At 44.5% G+C, this 21632-nt stretch overlaps 3 protein-coding genes across 11 annotated transcripts in view; 1 reads left to right on the forward strand and 2 right to left on the reverse strand.

The window, feature by feature from the left end:
- Positions 1 to 21632, forward strand: part of LOC124131666 — a 47801-nt gene that overhangs the window by 10623 nt on the left and 15546 nt on the right. The window contains exon 5 of one of the 8 annotated variants that reach the window (XM_046495097.2): positions 96 to 2444. The exons of the other annotated variants lie outside the window; for them this stretch is intronic. Coding sequence (XP_046351053.2) covers positions 96 to 186 — 91 coding nt within the window. The 3' untranslated portion in view covers positions 187 to 2444. Of the gene's footprint in view, positions 1 to 95; positions 2445 to 21632 lie in introns of those variants that run through there. 8 annotated transcript variants of the gene reach the window in all.
- LOC124131669 (kelch-like protein 41b) lies at positions 3011 to 6740 on the reverse strand. Its single transcript, XM_046495105.2, has 2 exons — positions 5869 to 6740; positions 3011 to 5085 (listed from the first exon to the last, which is right to left on the reverse strand). Exons 1-2 carry the CDS (start codon positions 5870 to 5872, stop codon positions 4268 to 4270), a joined length of 822 nt encoding a protein of 273 aa, XP_046351061.2. The 5' UTR covers positions 5873 to 6740; the 3' UTR covers positions 3011 to 4267.
- LOC124131668 (kelch-like protein 20) lies at positions 6772 to 15928 on the reverse strand. Of its 2 annotated transcripts, none has more exons than XM_046495103.2 (3): positions 15771 to 15928; positions 9640 to 11354; positions 6772 to 9055 (listed from the first exon to the last, which is right to left on the reverse strand). In XM_046495103.2, the coding sequence occupies exons 2-3, from the start codon at positions 11339 to 11341 to the stop codon at positions 8703 to 8705; spliced, it is 2055 nt and encodes a 684-aa protein (XP_046351059.2). In that variant the 5' UTR covers positions 11342 to 11354; positions 15771 to 15928; the 3' UTR covers positions 6772 to 8702. The 2 variants fall into 2 exon arrangements, with proteins under 2 accessions (XP_046351059.2, XP_048249701.1); XM_048393744.1 differs by lacking the exon at positions 15771 to 15928 and adding an exon at positions 12900 to 12982.

Consider the following 21632-nt stretch of genomic DNA (forward strand, 5'->3'; position numbering starts at 1 on the left):
AAAACTGGCATTTCATTGCTCTGATTTAGTCTTGGCGAGTTGTTTATGCGTAACGTCAGTGACATGTTTTAGTAACACTGACATTCTGTCCGTAGATTCGGCTATCCCGACCCAGGCTATCTGGAGCGGGTGAAGGACGAGCTTGCCAGCAAGGGCGTGACGGAAAACAAAGAGACGACGTTTTAGCGGACTCCGTCGTCTCTGAATGACCTTCAGGTGTCGAGAGAAGCATAGACATCATAGCCACACCACGTATTCGGAAGTGCTGTATGTTCCTTGTAATCCACACATGAGCCAGGTTACATGAAAAAACCCTGTTAAGACTATACTGAATGACTTCGACCAGAGATACCTGAACTAGGTGATGAAGAATGAGTGACATTTTATAAATAATTCACATACCCGATGTACGTACGATTCTATATGATGACATTTATTTGGTACATGGGGGCTACGGTGGACCCCCATTCGTACGAGGCGACCAATGTATCGTTGGTCACGCTCGATAACTTAATTTATTGCGTGTAAGCTTACCCCACGGTGTCGGACTTTGTACATTATATCAATCAATGATTTTTCTCGTCCTGATTCCATAATGTACAGGCCTCAAAAAACAAAAAAAATTGTTATTTCTTATGTTCGTCCTTTTAACTGCAAATATTGTTTGAGAATGTCTGTATTTGTGTTCCATGTGTGATAGGAAGGTGTTATATATCCTATTACTATAAAATCGATCTATAAATCGATCTAAAATCGAACCCAGTTCTATTCCCAAGGAATAGTTATTGTTCCTATATATAAAAGTGACCAAACCCTCTCAACAACATATGAAATCTCTGCTGTAAGCAGAATCTATTGTGCGATTCCTACGATATCATAACCAAGTTTTTATGAATCACTCTAAAATAGTGATGATACCAGGTGTTAGGTGAAAGACGAGTCTATCCAATGTGAGCGTATTGTGCCCGAATGGGGGAACCCGTCACAAACACATGGGAAGGCACGTCGTTTGATCGCCTGAAAAGACATATAGAAACAACAATCTTCGACTATTTTGGAGGACCCTATGCCCGCGTTATATGGGGGTTGACTGTTGACGGAAGCAGTGCAGAGTGAAGGGACGGAAGAGCAATTATAATCAGATGTCGTTAGGCAATATATTATGTGTATATTTGTATATCCTGTGCACATTCGTTTACAATGTCCTTTGCATGTTTACACAGATTTTTTCTAGGTTGTCTATTCATGGTTGTCAGTGATGTATTTAAGGATTTTGAATATTACGTTGTCACTAATAAATCAGAAAGTAGTTTATTGATGTTATTGAAACGATACGTTTTCTTATTTAACAAATTCACGATTGTCCGTTGTTGCTGGTACCTTAGCGTCACCCTACATGCTTCAATGTACGTCACCCTACACACTTCAATGTACGTCACCCTACATACTTCAATGTACGTCACTCTACATGCATCAATGTACGTCACCCTACATGCATCAATGTACGTCGCCCTACATGCTTCAATGTACGTCACCCTACATGCATCAATGTACGTCACTCTACATACTTCAATGTACGTCACCCTACATGCATCAATTACGTCACCCTACACACTTCAATGTACGTCACCCTACATACTTCAATGTACGTCACTCTACATGCACCAATGTACGTCACCCTACATGCATCAATGTACGTCGCCCTACATACAGCAATGTACGTCACTCTACTTACTTCAATGTACGTCACCCTACATGCTTCAATGTACGTCACCCTACATGCATCAATGTACGTCACTCTACATACTTCAATGTACGTCACCCTACATACAGCAATGTACGTCACTCTACATACTTCAATGTACGTCACCCTACATACAGCAATGTACGTCACTCTACTTACTTCAATGTACGTCACCATACATACAGCAATGTACGTCACTCTACATACTTCAATGTACGTCACCCTACATGCATCAATGTACGTCACTCTACATACAGCAATGTACGTGACCCTACATACAGCAATGTACGTCACCCTACATGCTTCAATGTACGTCACCCTACATGCATCAATGTACGTCACTCTACATACTTCAATGTACGTCATCCTACATACAGCAATGTAGGTCACCCTACATACAGCAATGTAGGTCACCCTACATACAGCAATGTAGGTCACCCTACATACAGCAATGTAGGTCACCCTACATACAGCAATGTAGGTCACCCTACATACAGCAATGCACGTCATCCCATATGCACTAATGTTCATGACCCTACATGCAATATACGTTGGCATACATTATATTAGCTAACTACTTATATATTCTACGTAATTCACTTTACCCCATCGGCATGGCAATTCCTGATTAGAACATTGGTATGATGTTGTTTGTTGTTTGCTCATGTGAAACTTCGCAGATAAACGCTCACTAATTCTCGTTGTTAGTCCCTGTCTTCTCTGATCTCCTCTTCGAGGGGGCACGGTGGTCATTGGAACAGGCATAATTCAACGTGTAGAGTCGCGTCCTTTAATTGCAAGGATGTGTTCTGATCGTCGGTTCGAATCCCACATCCGCCCTTGATAGTATCTTTGGTTTGTGAACATCATATTGTGATCATTCCACCAAAGCCGTAAACGTCTACGATAAGCGCTACTTTGGGCTTATTCCCCAATGAATCCCACACCGTGGTGTAACTATCCAAATCTAAACCACTGACACATAGATTAACTATAGTTATATGAAAGAATCGGATATTCTTTTACTTTCTTTGAGTACTATATGTCAATTCAGTGTTTTTGTGTTTTCATTATCAACATAATTAAAAAACCTAACGACCCGTGAAGATCCGGGGTAGAATAGGTCTTCAGCGACCTAGTCTTGCCGTAAAAGGCGACTATGCTTGTTGTAAGAGGCGACTAACGGAATCGGGTGGTCAGACTCTCTGACTTGGTTGATGCATGTCATCGTATCCCAATTGCATGGATCGATGCTCATGATGTCAATCACTGGATTGTCTGGTTCAGACTCCATTATATACACACCGCCGACATATAGCTGAATAATTGCTGAGTGCGGCGTTAAACAACAAACAAAATAAAACAAACATACCTGACACATGTAAATCATCTGATGCTTATCAATCATTGACCTTTCAGTATCGGTTTCCTGGGTCCATAAAACATGATATTCCCCGAATTGTGGTCAATAGTTGTTTTATTACGTAATGTAAACAGGAAACATTTGATTTATTTATAACCATCAAAATTCAACCATAATTCAATCACTCAAGATGACAGTGTGAGTGAGTGAGTTAAAATTTTAAGTCACATCGGCAATATTTCAGGCATATCGTGACTCCAGATGACAGAGGCAGTGGCAGGAGATACTGCTTCACAACAAGCTTTGCGTTACGAACTGTTTGATTGGCATTCTTGAAGTTAGTGAGGAAATAAGAAAACCTAAACCTTCTGGTTTATTGCATTTAGCGACGTTTCGATGTAGATTCTTACACTGTTACATTCTCGCTGATTCCATTGGCTAAACCGCGCAGGACAATACCACTTCTGATCGCTGCACGGCAAGTAGGATCTCAGGGCAATGCTAAGTTTTAAGGAAAGTATATGTAATGTGACCATTTATTAACCAGTGAAAGTACAGATATAATTTGTAAATGTAATAATTTATTGTATCTATTGAATATATTGAAAAAAATGATTTGTAACAGAAAATGCACACCGTTGTAGTTTGCGATAATATACCATTATTGATGAGTGAGTGAGCGAGTTAGTGAGTGACTTAGTAATAATCATACTTATTTATAAGATATTTATTACCGATAAACTCTTGTTGGACACCTCTCAATCACTCCAGGTTAGAATTGGTCCCCTGCAACCGGTCGAAGCCAGTGAATAGTGCGGTGGTAAGCCAAAAGATTTAAGCATCCGATCACTACGAAGACACGGGTTTGATTCTTTGCATGGGTGAAGCACAAATAGGCTTAACCGTATAAAAGTTGATAATTTTACGTAACTATAGGATATTTTGCTACACAATGCACTTCTGAACAATGGTTTAAGGCACAGAATATAGGATACAAACAAAGACAGTTCTTCAAATATGCAGAGTAAGAGTTATGTTTCACCGACCGGTGTCTCTGCTATACACAATATCCCCTTTCACTAGCTACAATTGTGCCTCATTACTGGTTGCCTATATCCGCCGTAATACTGCTTAGATCAGTGTAAAGCCTCACTCAGTCACTACAGATAGTCCATATAAGTTTTGATTGGAGCTTCGGGAGACGGGTCTCTGTCCCTCTTGTAAGGAATCTCCGTATGGTCCCGCTCCCATATCTCCAGCAGTAGAGAACTGAGACGCTGATTGGCTGCCACCTGGTCCGTGCACCTCAGTTTCTGTATGTTCTGCTCTGTAATCAATGGCATCCTTGCTGCATAGATAAGCAGTTTGGTCTCATCCCATGACACTTGACTCTGAGCTAGAACCCAGTCAACGATGGCTTTCAGCAGCACAAACTCACTTGACACTATAAGTTCTTTGTGAAGGACGACATCATACAGCTGACGGAAACTCATGCCATTCAGTTCCCCTTTCTTCCATATATACTCAAAATGACGAAGGATAAAGTGATATACATCCATCTTGATGGTCGAGACTTTATTTTTGATAGCTAGATCATGCAAAGTCAAATAAATATGCGCCCCTATGAGGTCACAATGCCTGAACTCCTCTTCAATAGCCAGCTTGAAGTCATCCATTTGAAGTACTGTTGCTGTGTTTATGAGGAAGACGATGTTGTCTTCATGTAGCGGCGGTAGAACACCTGTGTACATGAAATTTAGGATATTCCTGAAGGCATTGACATCTACATCCTCCAACGTCATTTCACCATCCATAGCTGACAATCGCTGCTCCATATAAGGCGACATGGACTTGACAATGACCTTGTGACACGGGAATGATACATCACCAACGACCACTGTCAGATCCGAGTATGACCCTCCATCCAGGGACTTCTTTAAACCCGCCATGAATAGGGATTTGTGTGAAATTTCCATTTCTGAAAGAAATAAAATAATTGTTTTTACAACATATTTGTTTTATCGAACAAATATACTCATTTTATCCTCATGCAAAGATATTCTGGAACCATTTTTTTCAAATATATCCGTGGTCCTCACCAGAAAATCAGTATATCCCAGGTCCTCTCCAGCGTATCAAAATATCCCAGGCCCTCTCCAGCAAATCAAATATATCTCCAGCATATCAAAAGTGATAATTTATGTAATGGGGTGAAAAGGTGTAATAAAATGCGAAAATAAAGTTTCACGAAATTACCTGAATAAAACTAAATAAAGGCTGAAAAAATTGTTCGTGGGTCAGCGTGGGAGTACATGAAATATCCAGGACCTGTATATTAGTAAACCTTGACTGACTATTCATGTCAGTGACTAGGTGGAGTTGTGATGGTTGTTCTAAAAGGAACATGGAACTTGCGTGCATATTGTGTTTATTTTGATTGAATGACATTGAAGAGATGAATAGGTGTGAAACAAATACAAACATATTTGGTTTAGTTTTGTCCTCTGGCAAATTCATGCTCACCCTCATAACCTATAATGTTACTATATTAGCATAAGACCAGTGTACCTCAAGTGGGTGTCAGCTCTACAGCTATGTTAAGTCTATATTACAGAAAACATTGAAGCACACTTCGTCGTGGAACAAATGCGTGTAACACTGATGTGAGAGCAGTTATGCTCCTCCTAACTCTAGTCTATCAATCCGTATTACCTGTACAACACTTACAGTGAAGCGTATGTCCTACAGGAAAGTTACCTACCCATGCTGAGGTCAAGCTGTCATATATCTCAACTTCTACACCTGCACCTCTTCGGGCCGTCCTCACCGAGTTGATACCCTGCTCAGAGAAATACTGTTCATAACGAGGTTAAACCTCTATTCCCTATCTGTGTCACCTTATATCATCAGACAGAGTGTCACCAGGCTCAGATGAAACTGACCTACATTTCTTGCCATGACTTGCCCAACATACTTCGATCTAATGTGACGTTGCGTTACGGGCCAACTGTACGTGGTTGTCATTGGGTTTAGGGATCGTGTCATCTTCTCCACAGCGAACTCTGAGGTACACGTAAAGGTGAAGTTTATAAGGTGTCTCTATCAGAAGGCATTGAGAGACGCGAAACTATCAAGTCAACATAATTATTCATGGAAAAAACCTCTGCTCACACCTGTCTCATGGTTGTTTGTTTGTTTGTTTGTTGTTTAACGCAGCACCCGGCAATGTTCCATCTATATGGAGGCGGTCTGTAAATAATCGAGCCTGGACCATACAATCAAGTGATTGACATCAAGAGCGTCGATCAACTCAATCGGGATATGAAGAAATGCATCAACCAAGTCAGCGAACCTGACCACCCGTTCCGTTTGTCGCCTCTTACGACAAGCATAGTCGCCTTTTACGGCAAGCATGGGTTGCTGAAGACATTTTCTACCTCGAATCTTCACGGGTCTGTCTCTATTATATATTGCATGGCATGACCATCCGTAATATGATGAATATATAACGTCAACGACAATGTATAACCAGTCTTGATTATCCGCTGAAGCCGATTCCATTGGGCGAAAAAGAAAAAAAGCGGTGAAAGTTACATGAATGGATCACTGAAAACAGTGATGACACCAGGTTTTCGCGAAAAGGGTAATCATGTCCCAGCCTACCGGTGGCACCCGCCCAGCGTACACTATGCATTAAATTGTAAGTGTCTTGCTTAACGCCGCACAGGAGTACTCCTGCCATGCGACGGCGTCCTACAAACATACCAGACAATCAAGTGATGGTCCCGAAAGTTCAGTGACACGAAAGTCCTTTTACTAAATCCATATATCAAGAATTACACAATGTCACCAGTCACGTGTTTGGGTGTGTGAGGTGTGTCAACATATGCACATACCCAACACTACAGGCCATGTAAATGAGGTGAATCTCTGAAGCAAGGTGAAATGTATAACGTTTCTTTCTTGGAACTAGTGAAACTACTTATATACTACTCAACTTTTGATAGGGATATTGTTTTTTATTCACCCCCTCTTATTATGTCATTACACATACCATGTAAATGTAGTAGTATGATATACCTCAGTATCCATATTATGAAGCCAACAAACACCCAACAAATGGTATACAATTAACAATTGTATTATAATATTAACTAGGTTTACAAATCAAAACAATTACTATTCATCATTTACAATGGCAGTACATAATATAATGGCAGTTTAAAATATCAGTAAAAGGTTAATGGTTACAGTAAAAGTCAGTGCTTATAATATTCACCTGGCAGTAACAGTGGTCAAGCTTTCAAAATAAGCCTAGGCTGGATATCGAGGGTGAAATGTTTTCTTTACACAAAATGTTATGATGTCATCTACACATATTAGAATGTAACGCCAATCCTTTTCTTTTAGTGCCTCCGAAATGGTTTCCTGAAATGTGCATTTTTGAGACCGACAGAAGCGGACGGATTGTACAGTTAGTCGTGGTGTCAGGCAAGGCCACCGCCTCAGCAATGACTCCATCGACCATGAAGAATCGCTGTCTGACTTCCTACCTGTGTAAGGGGCATAGCGGGTCTGTGAACCGGGAACACCGGCCACCTGGTCCCGGTGTGTGTTCAGTCATGTGATTACTATCAATATGTACCTTTTCGGACGTTATTCCCAATCAACAATAAACATGGATACTGTCTCCTTAAACTTCACCCCTGAGTTTTGTCTTCCGTCGTTCACCCTGGACCGTAAAGTACCAACCGAGGGCACAACATGGACGCCCTTGAAACGTTGTCATGCTTTGCTTTTTGATGTATCATACCAATGGCTTGCTCTTTTAATTGTACAATTGATCTTAGCATGTTATTTGTCTCTGTCCAACGGTTTAGATGTAAACGAACAGTACATCATTTCTTTTTTACCCATAACTTTGTAGGTTGGCATTCTGCAAGTCATCAAATGTTTCACTTCAAACTCAAGTTCCACTGATCTGGGTATTGTTGCAGGCTAATTGATTCTGGTATCGTATCTTTCGTTTGTCAGTTTACATCGAGATGCTATTTATTTCAATCATCCACGATTGAATAGTACATTCCTCCAGTTGTTGTGAGTACAAACATGTCAAGTTGACCAATTTTCTGTCAATTTGTTGTAAAAATGGTCTTTTATTACATGAAAATGCTTTGTTATACTGCTATTCCATTGTTCTGTTTTAAAATCACCTTCATCTATACAGTTATTATGTTTTAGTGAAGAGTGAGAAATAAAGTTTAATATTCTTTCCCCAGGTTGAATTTGAAATGTGTTGTAAAAAACAAATCTCAGCTCAATTTTAAGAAGAAAAGAAATATCTCAATGACGAAAAAAACATGATTCTACCCAAAAAACCCGACCCCAGCTAAATATCAAATGGTCCTCCACTACAAGAAACAGATTTGAATAATATCTTGATTATATGAGTTCTTTTGTTCAGAACTACTTTCAAACGTTAGACCAGGGGGATACAGCATTGGGTCACTCTGAGAGTAACCTTAAGTGTAAATAGGCTTCATAACTAGTTGTTCTGGGGACGTTCATAAGCACGGCCTCTTGTGGCAAACCTAACTACAGATAGTCCTTGAAAGTTTTGATATTCGGCGACTTGTCCTTGCTGATGACCTTGATTTTCATTTCAATATCTGTCTGAAGATCGTCCATTTGCAGCACGGTTGCTGCTTGTAGGGCGGCAGCGATGTTGTCTTCACACAGCGGCGGTAGAACACCAGTGTACATAAAGTTGAGGATATCTCTGAAGGCATTGTCATCTACATTCTCCAACGTCATTTCACCATCCCCAGCTGACAAATGTTTCTCCATATATGGTGACATAAACTTGACAATGATCTTGTGACACGGGAATGATGCATCGCCAACGATCACAGTGAGATCAGAGTGTGAACGTTTGTCCAATTCCAAATCTGAAAATAAAGAACACTGTATATTCAAACTTGCTGTTTCTATAATAACCGGGTATTGGACACAGGGCTAAAATTAAAAAAACCCACACCCACTGTGCCGTTATTAAAGTACAATTCATAAGGCACAAAAGTAGGAAATCTTTGATGACCTGATGACATTTCGAATAGTGAGTGAGTGAGTTGGGTTTAATACTGCTTTTAACAGTATTCCAGTTATATCGCGGAGTGTCAGCTTAATGTGGGAGGAAAGCCCGAAGTGATGGAAGTCTTAGGCGTTTACCACTTCGGTGAAACCCACGAGCACGGGTATGGTGCTGACAAACCTAGAAACATAATAGGGGCGAACCGGGATTCGAACCCACAATCATAGATTTCTGGCGTGCCCAAGGGACGCAACTCTGCACAGCGAATCGCGGCGCCGTAGACGACTGGGCAAACCCATGCCCCCCATTTCTAATATGGCAGTCGTACCATCGTTCTATATCTAGAACAGCTGTACATATTGAAGGAACTTAGGTTACCTTAATGTTATACACATGACATAGGACAGTGATCTGAGTGAAATAAAGAATGTTTGACCCTACCTGAATAGGGGTGTCTAGATGTCTCCTTTGACCTTTGTACCCTTTTCTCAACTTCAGAGGATTTGTCGATGATTGAGGTTTTGATGACACCAAGACGACCATCATATAGTGCAGGAACGTCTTCAAATAGATGGAGAGCCATCTCCTCCAAATCCACGGTGTAAATGTGGGTTTTAGATTCAACTGTCTTCAGAATCATTAACTCGTTTCCCTTCCCACTAAGAGAGCAGCCACTGGCACCGTCAAGCTGATGAAATCGTGTAATACCCTTTGGGGAATTGGCATCATTAATCACTCCGAATTCTGATTCTGTCGTCAAATAATACATCTTGTCGTCCTTGGAAGCTATGGATACAGAAAACTTTCCCTGGGATAGTGGAGGCTGAAATCTTCCCAGACATGAAACTGCATCAGCTCCAAATGCATTAAGGATGAAAACCTTTTCCCTAACCTGTGATGGGGAGTGAGCGGTGAGATCTTCTCCAACTAAATAGATCGTGTCCCCCACAGCAGCTGCCGAACAGTTTGCCATTTCTCCTTCAATGGCACCAACCAGCTCCCACGCAACCTCCTCATCTCCTTTATACCTTAGTAGCTGCACACCATCATCGGATACACCAAACACATACAGCTTATGCTGCACACTCAGTATCTGGATGACATGAATTGGCGGTAGGCTCATATTATCCCACGACCATGTCTGTTCATTGAGCCTATAGACACTGCTAAGGCTGGTGAACATCAGATCACCTTTGAACGCGAAGGCTCTTGGTATTCCAGTGACATTGTGTATACCTGGAAGTGCTGGGACATCGTACGTCTTGTGATCCTCCAAAGAGTACATCTTTAGTGCTTTTTTGCCATGGATTTCCAAATATCCAAATAGGATATTCCGAGGCTTGTCGTTGTGTCTCACAACCAGTTTTCTCAACACATGCTGTTCTTTCTTTACATCTTCCACAATATCGCGTGCCTTCTCTCTGAGAGTTTGGAGTAAAGGGAATATTGTGGATTTGAATGTAGCATCAGAAATCTGGTTAATTGATACGTGAGAGAGCAATTGGGTTAGATCTGTATCTGAGAAACGTTCTTGAGATTTTGTCCACAGGAGAACAGCCTTCAAAACATCTGCCTCATGAGTCACTCTCAGCTCATCACTGGCAACAATCTCACACAGCTCGACCGCGGTCAGACTTGTAAACAGAGCCGTTTCTGATATTGTCTTGAAGTTTGTAAACATGAAACTATTTGTCATTTCGAGCAATATCTCTAGGTTATACTTCCGTGCAGCGCGCCACTGTTTCACCCACGATTGACTCATCCTATACATATCTATAAGAAACTTTTCACAGCGCTTAGTAAGGGATTCTATTTGAAACATGGAACTTGCTTGCAACACATCAAGCACATTGGATGCTTTCAAGGCTGCGTTATTACGGTATATGTGCTCCAACACATTCCTGAAGGTTTCCGGGCTCATGCACTGTATTTCCATGACCTTCTCGTCGGTGCCCTTGAAACCCGAGGCAAACTTGGCATCAAAATAAGGTGACGTCATTGCCAGGATGACCTTGTGGCAATGAAACACATCGGCGTCTACCTTGATTATGACGTCACAGTCTTTATTCTGTCTTAACGCCTTCCAAAGTTGTTCACGTAACTTGTCATATACCCTTTTCGTGAACGCTTGTTTATAGGCCATGGTGATGGTTTGTCTTGAAAGAAAAACATTTACTTAAAACTATGATTATGTAATGGATCTGCATGATATGCGCGTCGCGGGGTCAAATGTACTTGCAGTTCTTACTTACAATTCCTTAGACATATGTTGTAATTATGTTCTGAATAAAGTGATTATGTGCTATTCCCCAACATTATACTTCTTAAAGTGAAACTAACTCAAAGAATAAATCACCTGATCCAAGTGTTTATTAAAATATTGTGGGGGTAAGTTTAATTAACTAATGAATTATTAATCTGTCAACTGCTCGGGTTGGCAGTACTTTTCCTTATTTAAACAATAAACGACGAGTGGGAGTATATCGTACAATAAACCACTGCAGGGAGAATAAACCAAGAGGGTGCAGACCCTAGTGGTTTATTGTCCCTGTTGTGATTTATTGTTCAATAAACAATGACCACGAGTCGAATATTTCTAATATGGGATATCAATATTATGCACAGCCTCCTTAAGGCTGTTTCTAAAAAAATAAGCTTTAAAGAATATTTACCCGTATTTAAATAATGATGACTCCCTGAATAGAATCCGACCTCCATTTTATGGTTGGTTGGTTAAAATATTTCTAATATTCAGGCGACATTAAAGCCTTCCCCTCTGGAATATACATGATGCTTTAAACCCCCATCACACCAAACTAGTGAACATGTTGTCGAACGGGCTCCAACTGTGTATGGACGTGGTGGACGTAGTAGCAACTATTGACAGTCTTTTTACGAACTTCATGAACGGGCTCGGACGGGGAGGGTGCTCCAGAAGTTTGAGTCTGCTCAAAATTTTATCCCGTCCATCCCGTTCTGCAATTATTCGGATTGACAACGTACTCAAAACGAGAAAGACGTATTACGAACGTAATTGCCGTACTTCGAACGGAGTTGCCGTACTTCGAACCTACTACGGACGTGTTACGACGCGGTGCAGTCGGACATAAATTTCAGTACGTGTGCACACCGACCGGGTCGACTTCTCTTTGGAGGCATGATGTGTACAGCTCGGAGCCCTGAACTTGAATGAAGACTGACTACAACGCGCTCGGTATCGGGCCAGGACGGGCCAGGACGCGAATACACACGCACTTGGGACGTACTGCGAACGAGTTGGTTTGGTTAAGAACTAGTTAGAACTGGCTTGGACGTATTGTGAACGAGGTAGAACGAGGTTGAACTGGTTAAGAACGGGTTGAGAACGGCTACGGACGTGCTCGAACTGCCTGGAAACGTCGGGATGAGGTGAACGGGCACTTTTACACGATCTGAACTGGATACAAACGGACTGCAGACTGGCTAAGAACGAGATAAGAACGAGATAGACGTATTGAGGACTGCTAATGAACGAACTAGCATCGTATTTTAGCGAAACTACGCTATCTACCGTGATCACAGCCCGTTCTAGGATTTTGTCCAGAACGGGGTAGAACGGGATAGAACTACTTTGGTGTGATGGTAGCATGATTAAGATGTTGTTTTAAGGAAAATCTTGGGATAAAACCATGTTCTTTCTTGTACAGTAATGGACCGTTTACCTGCCGATACTCGATGGACAGGGAGCCGGTAACGACTCATCCAGTTCAGCACTGATATTCAGTCAATTAGTAGCAGCATTAGAAATGCAGTAAGAACAGCTGTAAAACGGACGAGTCGTGGTTCTGTTAACGAGCACTCCGTTGCAAAGGCATATGTAGAAGTGACACAAATCTATAGATATTTTTGTATAGGAGAACTCTTAAGATTATTATTTATGCCAACATTGTACGTTACATCAGTACCAGGACCATGCCCCGCTAGCCAATGCTCCATGCCCCGCTAGCCCATGCTCCATGCCCCACTAGCCCCTGCTCCATGCCCTGCTAGCCCATGTTCCATGCCCCGCTAGGTCATGCTCCATGCCCCGCTAGCCCATGCTCCATGCCCCGCTAGCCCATGTTCCATATCCCGCTAGCTCATGCTCCATGCCCCACAAGCCCATGCTCCATGCCCGGCAAGCCCCTGCTCCATACCCCGCTAGCCCCTGCTCCATGCCCCGCTAGCCCATGTTCCATGCCTCGCTAGGTCATGCTCCATGCCCCACAAGCCCATGCTCCATACCCCGTTAGCCCCTGCTCCATGCCCCGCTAGCCTATGTTCGATGCCCCGCTAGCCCCTGCTCCATGCCCCGCTAGCCCATGTTCCATGCCCCGCTAGGTCATGCTCCATGGCCCACAAGCCGAGGCTCCATGCCCCGCTAGCCCCTGCTCCATGCCCCGCTAGCCCAAGTTCCATGCCCCGCTAGGTCATGCTCCATGCCCCGCTAGCCCATGTTCCATGCCCCGCTAGCCCCTGCTCCATGCACCGCTAGCCCATGTTCCATGCACCGCTAGCCCATGTTCCATGCCCCGCTAGCCCATGTTCCATACCCCGCTAGCTCATGCTCCTTGCCCCACAAGCCCATGCACCATGCCCGGCAAGCCCCTGCTCCATACCCCGCTAGCCCCTGCTCCATGCCCCGCTAGCCCCTGCTCCTTGCCCCACAAGCCCATGTTCCATGCCCCGCTAGCCCATGCTCCATGCCCCACAAGCCCATGTTCCATGCCCCGCTAGCCCCTGCTCCATGCCCCGCTAGCCCATGTTCCATGCCCCGCTAGCCCCTGCTCCATGCCGGGCAAGCCCCTGCTCAATGCCCGGTAAGCCCCTGCTCCATGCCCCGCTAGCCACTGCTCCATGCCCCACAAGCCCATGCTCCATGCCGCTCTACCCCTGCGCCATGCCCCGCTAGCCCATGTTCCATACCCCGCTAGCCCCTGCTCGATGCCCCGCTTGCCCATGTTCCATACCCGCTAGGTCATGCTCCATGCCCCACAAGCCCATGCTCCATACCCCGCTAGCCCTGCTCAATGCCCCGCTAGCCCATGTTCGATGCCCCGCTAGCCCCTGCTCCATGCACCGCTAGCCCATGTTCCATGCCCCGCTAGGTCATGCTCCATGGCCCACATGCCGAGGCTCCATGCCCCGCTAGCCCCTGCGCCATGCCCCGCTAGCCCATGTTCCATGCCCCGCTAGCCCCTGCTCCATGCCCCGCTAGCCCCTGCTCCATGCCCCGCTAGCCCCTGCTCCTTGCCCCACAAGCCCATGTTCCATGCCCCGCTAGCCCATGCTCCATGCCCCACAAGCCCATGTTCCATGCCCCGCTAGCCCCTGCTCCATGCCCCGCTAGCCCATATTCCATGCCCCGCTAGCCCCTGCTCCATGCCGGGCAAGCCCCTGCTCAATGCCCGGTAAGCCCCTGCTCCATGCCCCGCTAGCCACTGCTCCATGCCCCACAAGCCCATGCTCCATGCCGCTCTACCCCTGCGCCATGCCCCGCTAGCCCATGTTCCATGCCCCGCTAGCCCCTGCTCCATGCCCCGCTTGCCCATGTTCCATACCCGCTAGGTCATGCTCCATGCCCCACAAGCCCATGCTCCATACCCCGCTAGCCCTGCTCAATGCCCCGCTAGCCCATGTTCGATGCCCCGCTAGCCCCTGCTCCATGCCCCGCTAGCCCATGTTCCATGCCCCGCTAGGTCATGCTCCATGGCCCACATGCTGAGGCTCCATGCCCCGCTAGCCCCTGCGCCATGCCCCGCTAGCCCATGTTCCATGCCCCGCTAGCCCCTGCTCCATGCCCCGCTAGCCCAAGTTCCATGCCCCGCTAGGTCATGCTCCATGCCCCGCTAGCCCATGTTCCATGCCCCGCTAGCCCATGTTCCATGCCCCGCTAGCCCCTGCTCCATGCCCCGCTAGCCCAAGTTCCATGCCCCGCTAGGTCATGCTCCATGCCCCGCTAGCCCATGTTCCAAGCCCCGCTAGCCCATGTTCCATGCCCCGCTAGCCCCTGCTCCATGCCCCGCTTGCCCATGTTCCATACCCGCTAGGTCATGCTCCATGCCCCACAAGCCCATGCTCCATACCCCGCTAGCCCTGCTCCATGCCCCGCTGCCAGCCCCAGAAATAATGTCGCGGATCAAACATTGCTTTTCGGAGTTCGTTCGTCATGTCAGAATTGATGTTTTTCAAAATGTCATCATTTTGTAACATAGATCTGCAAGTTTGTTTTTTAGTTTATTTGTTGTTTAACGCTGTACATAGCAATATTACAGCTATATGATGGCGGTCTGTAAAAATAATCGAGTCTAGACAAGACAATGCAGTGATTGACATCATGAGCACCGGTCTCCGCAATTGGTATACGATGACATGCATCAACCAAGTCAGCGAGCCTGACCACCCGATCCCGTTAGTCGCCTCTTACGACAAGCCCGGGTTGCTGAAGACGATTACAACCCAGATCTTCACGGGACAGATCTGCAGGTATACCCATGATGACGCTACTACGATACATACAGTCATTTGCATATCCTACAACAAAGATGACCTACCTAGATCTATGGTGAACGTGCTGTTCACCTAACCGAGGTCTGTGAGTTGGACTTTTACAGATTGACAATCCCTATCAGTTCTGAAATGATGTCCCAGAGTATCACTAGTTGTGATCTATGATTGAGACAAACAGACTCTCCGTCACCATTGGATGACCTCCAGTAACACGCCGTGATATAACGTACACACTGATCAAAGCGACGTTAACCCCAACACCTCCCACTATTGCGACATCTATTGTCACCTAACACCAGAAGGTACAGTCCATCCAGTCACAGATGTATCTGACCTACATTTATTGCCGAGGCTTTTACCCCGATTGTTTTTCAGCCACTATATGGTTGGTCAGTTGTACAAAGTAGTGACACGGTATAGGGGTGTGTCTTCCTTTTCATTGTGAGCTCGGAGGTAAAGGTGAATGGATATCATATCACTAGCCACGAGCCACAAGCCACGACACAACCATGTAAACGAAGACAGTTGTTTTATTATCGTCTGATAGCGTCTGTCTTTGGGGCACGTCAGCAAACAACATATCAACATGCACTGATTTGTAGGGCGCACATGAATACAACACTCAGTTTCAAAACATAAACGAGTTTCTCACCACCATCTCAGGCCATCCATCAAACAAACTTCCTCATCACCATCACATGATATTCCCATCACTATCACATGACATTTCCATCACCATCACATGACATTCCTATCACCATCACATGACATTCCCATCACCATCACATGTCATTCCCATCACCATCACATGACATTCTCATCACCATCACATGACATTCCCATCACTATTACATGACATTCTCATCACTAACACGTTACATTTCCCATCACTATCACATGGCATTCCCATCACCATCACATGACTTTCCAATCACTATCACGTGACATTCCAATCACCATCACATGACATTCCCATTACCATCACATGACATTCCCATTACCATCACATGACATTCCCATCACTATCACATGACATCCCCATCACTATCACATGACATTCCCATTACATCACAAGACATTCCCATCACTAACACATGACATTCCCATCACTATCACATGACATTCCAATCACCATCACATGACATTCCCATCACTATCACATGACATTCCCATCACTATCACATGGCATTCCAATTACATCACAAGACATCCCCATCACTAACACATGACATTCCCATCACTATCACATGACATTCCTATCACCATCACATGACATTCTCATCACCATCACATGACATTCTCACCACATTTCACCTCCCACCTAAATAGACCTTGCGGCTCGTAATATATTTCAACAATGTAAAAAAAGCAAATGAAACAATGGTGAATGAAATAAACATGAAATATACATTTGAATGAGGCGTTACATGTCTGTGTGTGATAGCTAGCAATTCGTATCTGCTGAAGGGTGTAACGACAAGGGAAACATCGAGTAACTCGTGATCATATCATTTATATAGAAAACCAAGCTTCAACAAATGTTGTAACCAGTGGCATTAACCTTGATGTACAAACCGATGGGCAAACTTTACGAAAATCCAGTACGTTGATTATATGTGCACACCGGCTTTAAGTATATAACTCTATAAACGCAACACATATTGACGTCAATTCTTAAATATATCGACTCATTCGTAGTTCAATACTAGGGTGTTGATAGAAGACCAAATTAGGAAATACAGTATCACCTGTATTAACTTTACTCTGATATATCGAATTATCTGAATTCCATTTTTACTAAGTTTCAAAGTGTTGATTCAAATTGGATTACATGTATCATACTCGTAGTATACGTCATACACCTTACACCATTCATTGACGAGGGGGATCGCCTTCTCGGCGTAGTGTACAGTGCCCGGAGAACGGAAGGTCGGGGGTTCGATCCTCGGGTGAGTCATATCAAAAGACGATTTAAGATGGCACTTGTTGTTTCCCTGCCTCTCGGAATTAGGGCATAAGACAAGGACTTGTTAGGTCTGAGTCATTTTACTGTGCCTGCGTAGGGTATCCAATTTTAACTGCGGCATGGTATCTCAGTGAGCTGGCGCTAATGACCCAACATTAGTTCGAACTAGTACAACCTCAGGGTGGCACACACATCGCTACATAGTGCAATACTATTGAACCCTATAGGGGGGGGGGGGGGGGGGGGGGAGTGGTGGTTAAATTGTGGTGGAGGAGCTAATTGCAATGTGTTTAAATCCCACACACACACATAAGCGCAAATCCCATAATGTTGACAGCTTCTGTTTCCTCGATGATAGAAATATTATTAGTCACACAGCAATAACACATTTATGAACACAACACTTTTAAATCAACTGCATTTTTCACAGCGTAATACAAAGGTGAGGTGGGGTGAAATGGGGTTTAACGTCGCGTCCAAGATTATTGCAATTATATAGCGACGTGCATGTACGTGTTTGTGTGGCTGCTTGTACTAGTCCGGACTGATGCCGATTTATAGTGCTAGCCCACCGAGATACCATGCCGCAGTTTAACATGAATACCCCACTCAGACACAGTATAGTGACTCCGAGCCGACCAGTCCTTGTTTTAGCCCCTTAATGCCAAGCGCTAGACTGGGTAACAACACGTACCATCTTTTAACGTCTTTTGGTATGACGCTGTCGGGGATCGAACCAATGAAATTACATAACAATGCTTTGCAGACCATTGTGACGTCACTGGTTACCATGACGTCACAATCAAATGACATCACTAATAGCAGTACTTTTTACACTGAAGGCTCTGCTAAAAACTGCAAATTGGAAGAATGATGTTGGATGATAAATAAAATCTCACCCTCGTGTCTTTTGAGATCAAATATATTAACACTCGTTGATAAATGTGGCAAAAACCCTCAGCAAGCCTCGGAATTTTTCCACTTTTATTTTCATGTCATTGTTTAAATATACAATGTCAGCCTAGAGAATAAGCAGACTCGATTATCCGCCGAAACAGATTCAATTGGGCCCAAAACGCAAAATAGCCGTGAATGGATCACTGACAATCACTGATGACAACAAATCAAATATTAATGAAACACTAATTGGCATGAAATTGTACTTTCTGTAATCTCAGAATGTAGCTTGTACATAATATAAATTATGTCATTGTACCTCTAATGACGCTATTAGCGGTCTGATGTAAGTAAAGCTCCCTTCAGTTCAGTCACAATATCTACCTTGTCAGCGTCTATTATCGGGATCAGCTTTCATCTTGTAAATCTTATACCGTGATTCGACCGCCTCCGTGGTCTTGTGGTAGAGCGTCCGCCCGGAGAGCGGAAGGTCCGGGGTTCGATCCCCGGCCGCGTCATACCAAAAGACGTTAAAAGATGGTACTTGTTGTTACCCTGTCTGGCGCTCGGCATTAAGGGGCTAAAACAAGGACTGGTCGGCTCGGAGTCAGTATACTGTGTCTGAGTGGGGTATTCATGTTAAACTGCGGCATGGTATCTCAGTGTGCTAGCACTATAAATCGGCATCAGTCCGGACTAGTACAAGCAGCCACACAAACACACACACGTACATGCACGTCGCTATATAATTGCAATAATCTTGGACGCGACGTTAAACCCCATTTCACCTCACCTTATACCGTGATTCATCGAAGTAGAGCGTAAAAAATGTAATGTTCTAAAACACATCCACGATATCTTCTTGTGTTACGATTTTTTTTATACGAGCAATAAACGTAACATTTTAATTGGTATTTTAGGAACAATATAAATTTATATTTCAAGTAGGACTTTGCAGGGAGTTTATACGTAGATACTCCTCGTGCTAGCTATAGGTCACGTGAGGTCAAATGGGATTTTACGTCGCTCAAGACTATTGCACTTATATAGCGACGTGCATAAACGGTTGTGTTTGTGTGGTTCTTTGTACTGGTCCGAACTGATGCCGATTTATAAGCCCATTGAGATACCATGACGCAGTTTAACATGAATACCCCACTCAGACACAGCATACTGACCTGTCCTTGTTTTAGCCCCTTAATGTCAAGCGCCAGGCAGGGTCACAACAAGTACCATCTTTTAACGTCTCTTGGTATGACGGGGCCGGAGATCGAACACCGTATGGTGGCCGAGAGGGGACAACGCTGAGTGAGAATGGTTTCACGTCGCTTTTAACAATAATCCAGTAATATCACGGGGAACACCAGAAATGGGCTTCACACATTGTACCCATGTGTGGAATCGAACCCGGGTCTTCGGCTTGACGATCGAACGCTTTAACCACTAGGCTACCCCCACTGCCTCCAGTTGATATGTGTTAACTACACATATTGAGAGACATAATTAGTGTGGCCACATAGTTAAGGTTGATAACAATATGAAATGCATTACTATGATTATCTATAACATATATTAAATCAGCTATCATTATAAAATGTTATGTATATCTTAAGTATAGTTTTGTCAAAATTATGTATGTGTGTGTGTGTGTGTGTGTGTGTGTGTGTCCGACTCATTGTCTGTGTAAAAAGGTAGAAGATGACTAAACTGAAGTACAAAAGAAAGTACACACCCCACTATTCTGACAGTAAAAGAAGACGGGGCAAACTTTATTGTGATTGTAATGTTTAATGTCATTGTTGAGTCATTTTCAAACATGTATAGAATGGATTTAAAGATTTGTGGCCACATAAAACTGTTCAGTTGACAATAACGTCCATAGGCGGTCACTCATCAAAAATCACACTTGTAGAAATGATGACAGTCCCAGGTATGAAGGCCATGCGAGTGGTCTTAGTACCTCGTATGACCCCCATTTGAGTTAATGCAAGCCAGGACACGCCTTCTCATGGAAAAGGTCAACCGTCGGATGACGTCATTAGGGATCCGCTGCCACTCTTCTCGCAGAGCCTGTTCCAGCTGTGGTATGGTGGTTGGTGGCTGTGCACGTCGTCGCAACTGTCTACCGAGATGGTCCCACAGGTGTTCAATGGGTGACAAGTCCGGAGAGCGTGACGGCCAAGGCAAAAGCTGAATGTTCTGACGGTTCAGGAAGTCCATAGTGAGTCTAGCGGTGTGTGGTCGGGCGTTATCTTGCTGAAAAAGAAACCCCTGCCTTTGCCCCTGCATGAAGGGGATCACCACCGGCTGTAACACTTGGTCCCTGTACCTCTGGGCTGTCAGGGTCTGGTGGAGAATGACCAAATCCGTCTTCTGTTCGCGGCAAATGCCTCCCCAAACCATAACGCTGCCTCCGCCAACAGGATGAACTTGTTGGACACATGCTCCAGCCAGTCGCTCGCCTCTACGTCGGTAGACTCTCACTCTACCGTCAGCATGGTAGAGGTTGAATCGACTTTCATCGGTAAAGAGGACTCGTGACCAGTCACGACGTTGCCAGCGTCTGACTCTTCTTGCCCAGCGAAGACGGCTGATACGGTGTTGAGCGGTCAAGGTCATCCCACGGAATGGTCGATAAGCCCGGATACCGGCAGCTCGTAGTCGTCTCATGACTGTGTTCCTGCTGATGTGGTGACCTAACGCTGTCGACGCTGTTGATGCCATGGTGAGGAACCTGTTGCGCAGGTGTAATGTGCGTATGTACCGGTCTTCTGCAGGGGTCGTCACTCTCGGTCTTCCTCTTCTTGGGCGGTCGGATGTCTGGCCAGTCTGGTTGACACGACGAAGGAGTCTGATAATGGTTTGCCTGGTGCAGCCAAGGGTCCTTGCGATGTGACTGTTCGACGCCCCCACTGGGGACATTCCCACGGCTCTCTCTCGCTCCGCTGCTGTTAAACGTGGCATTTGTCTTGTGTTTTTTTCGTTGAATGTGTAATGAACGATAGAATCCACTGCCTTTCATACTGTTTCTACGCACATTGCA

Source organism: Haliotis rufescens, unplaced genomic scaffold, assembly GCF_023055435.1.
Source record: "Haliotis rufescens isolate VD_foot unplaced genomic scaffold, xgHalRufe1.0.p SCAF_1, whole genome shotgun sequence".
In the NCBI taxonomy this organism is placed as follows: Eukaryota; Metazoa; Mollusca; class Gastropoda; order Lepetellida; family Haliotidae; genus Haliotis; species Haliotis rufescens.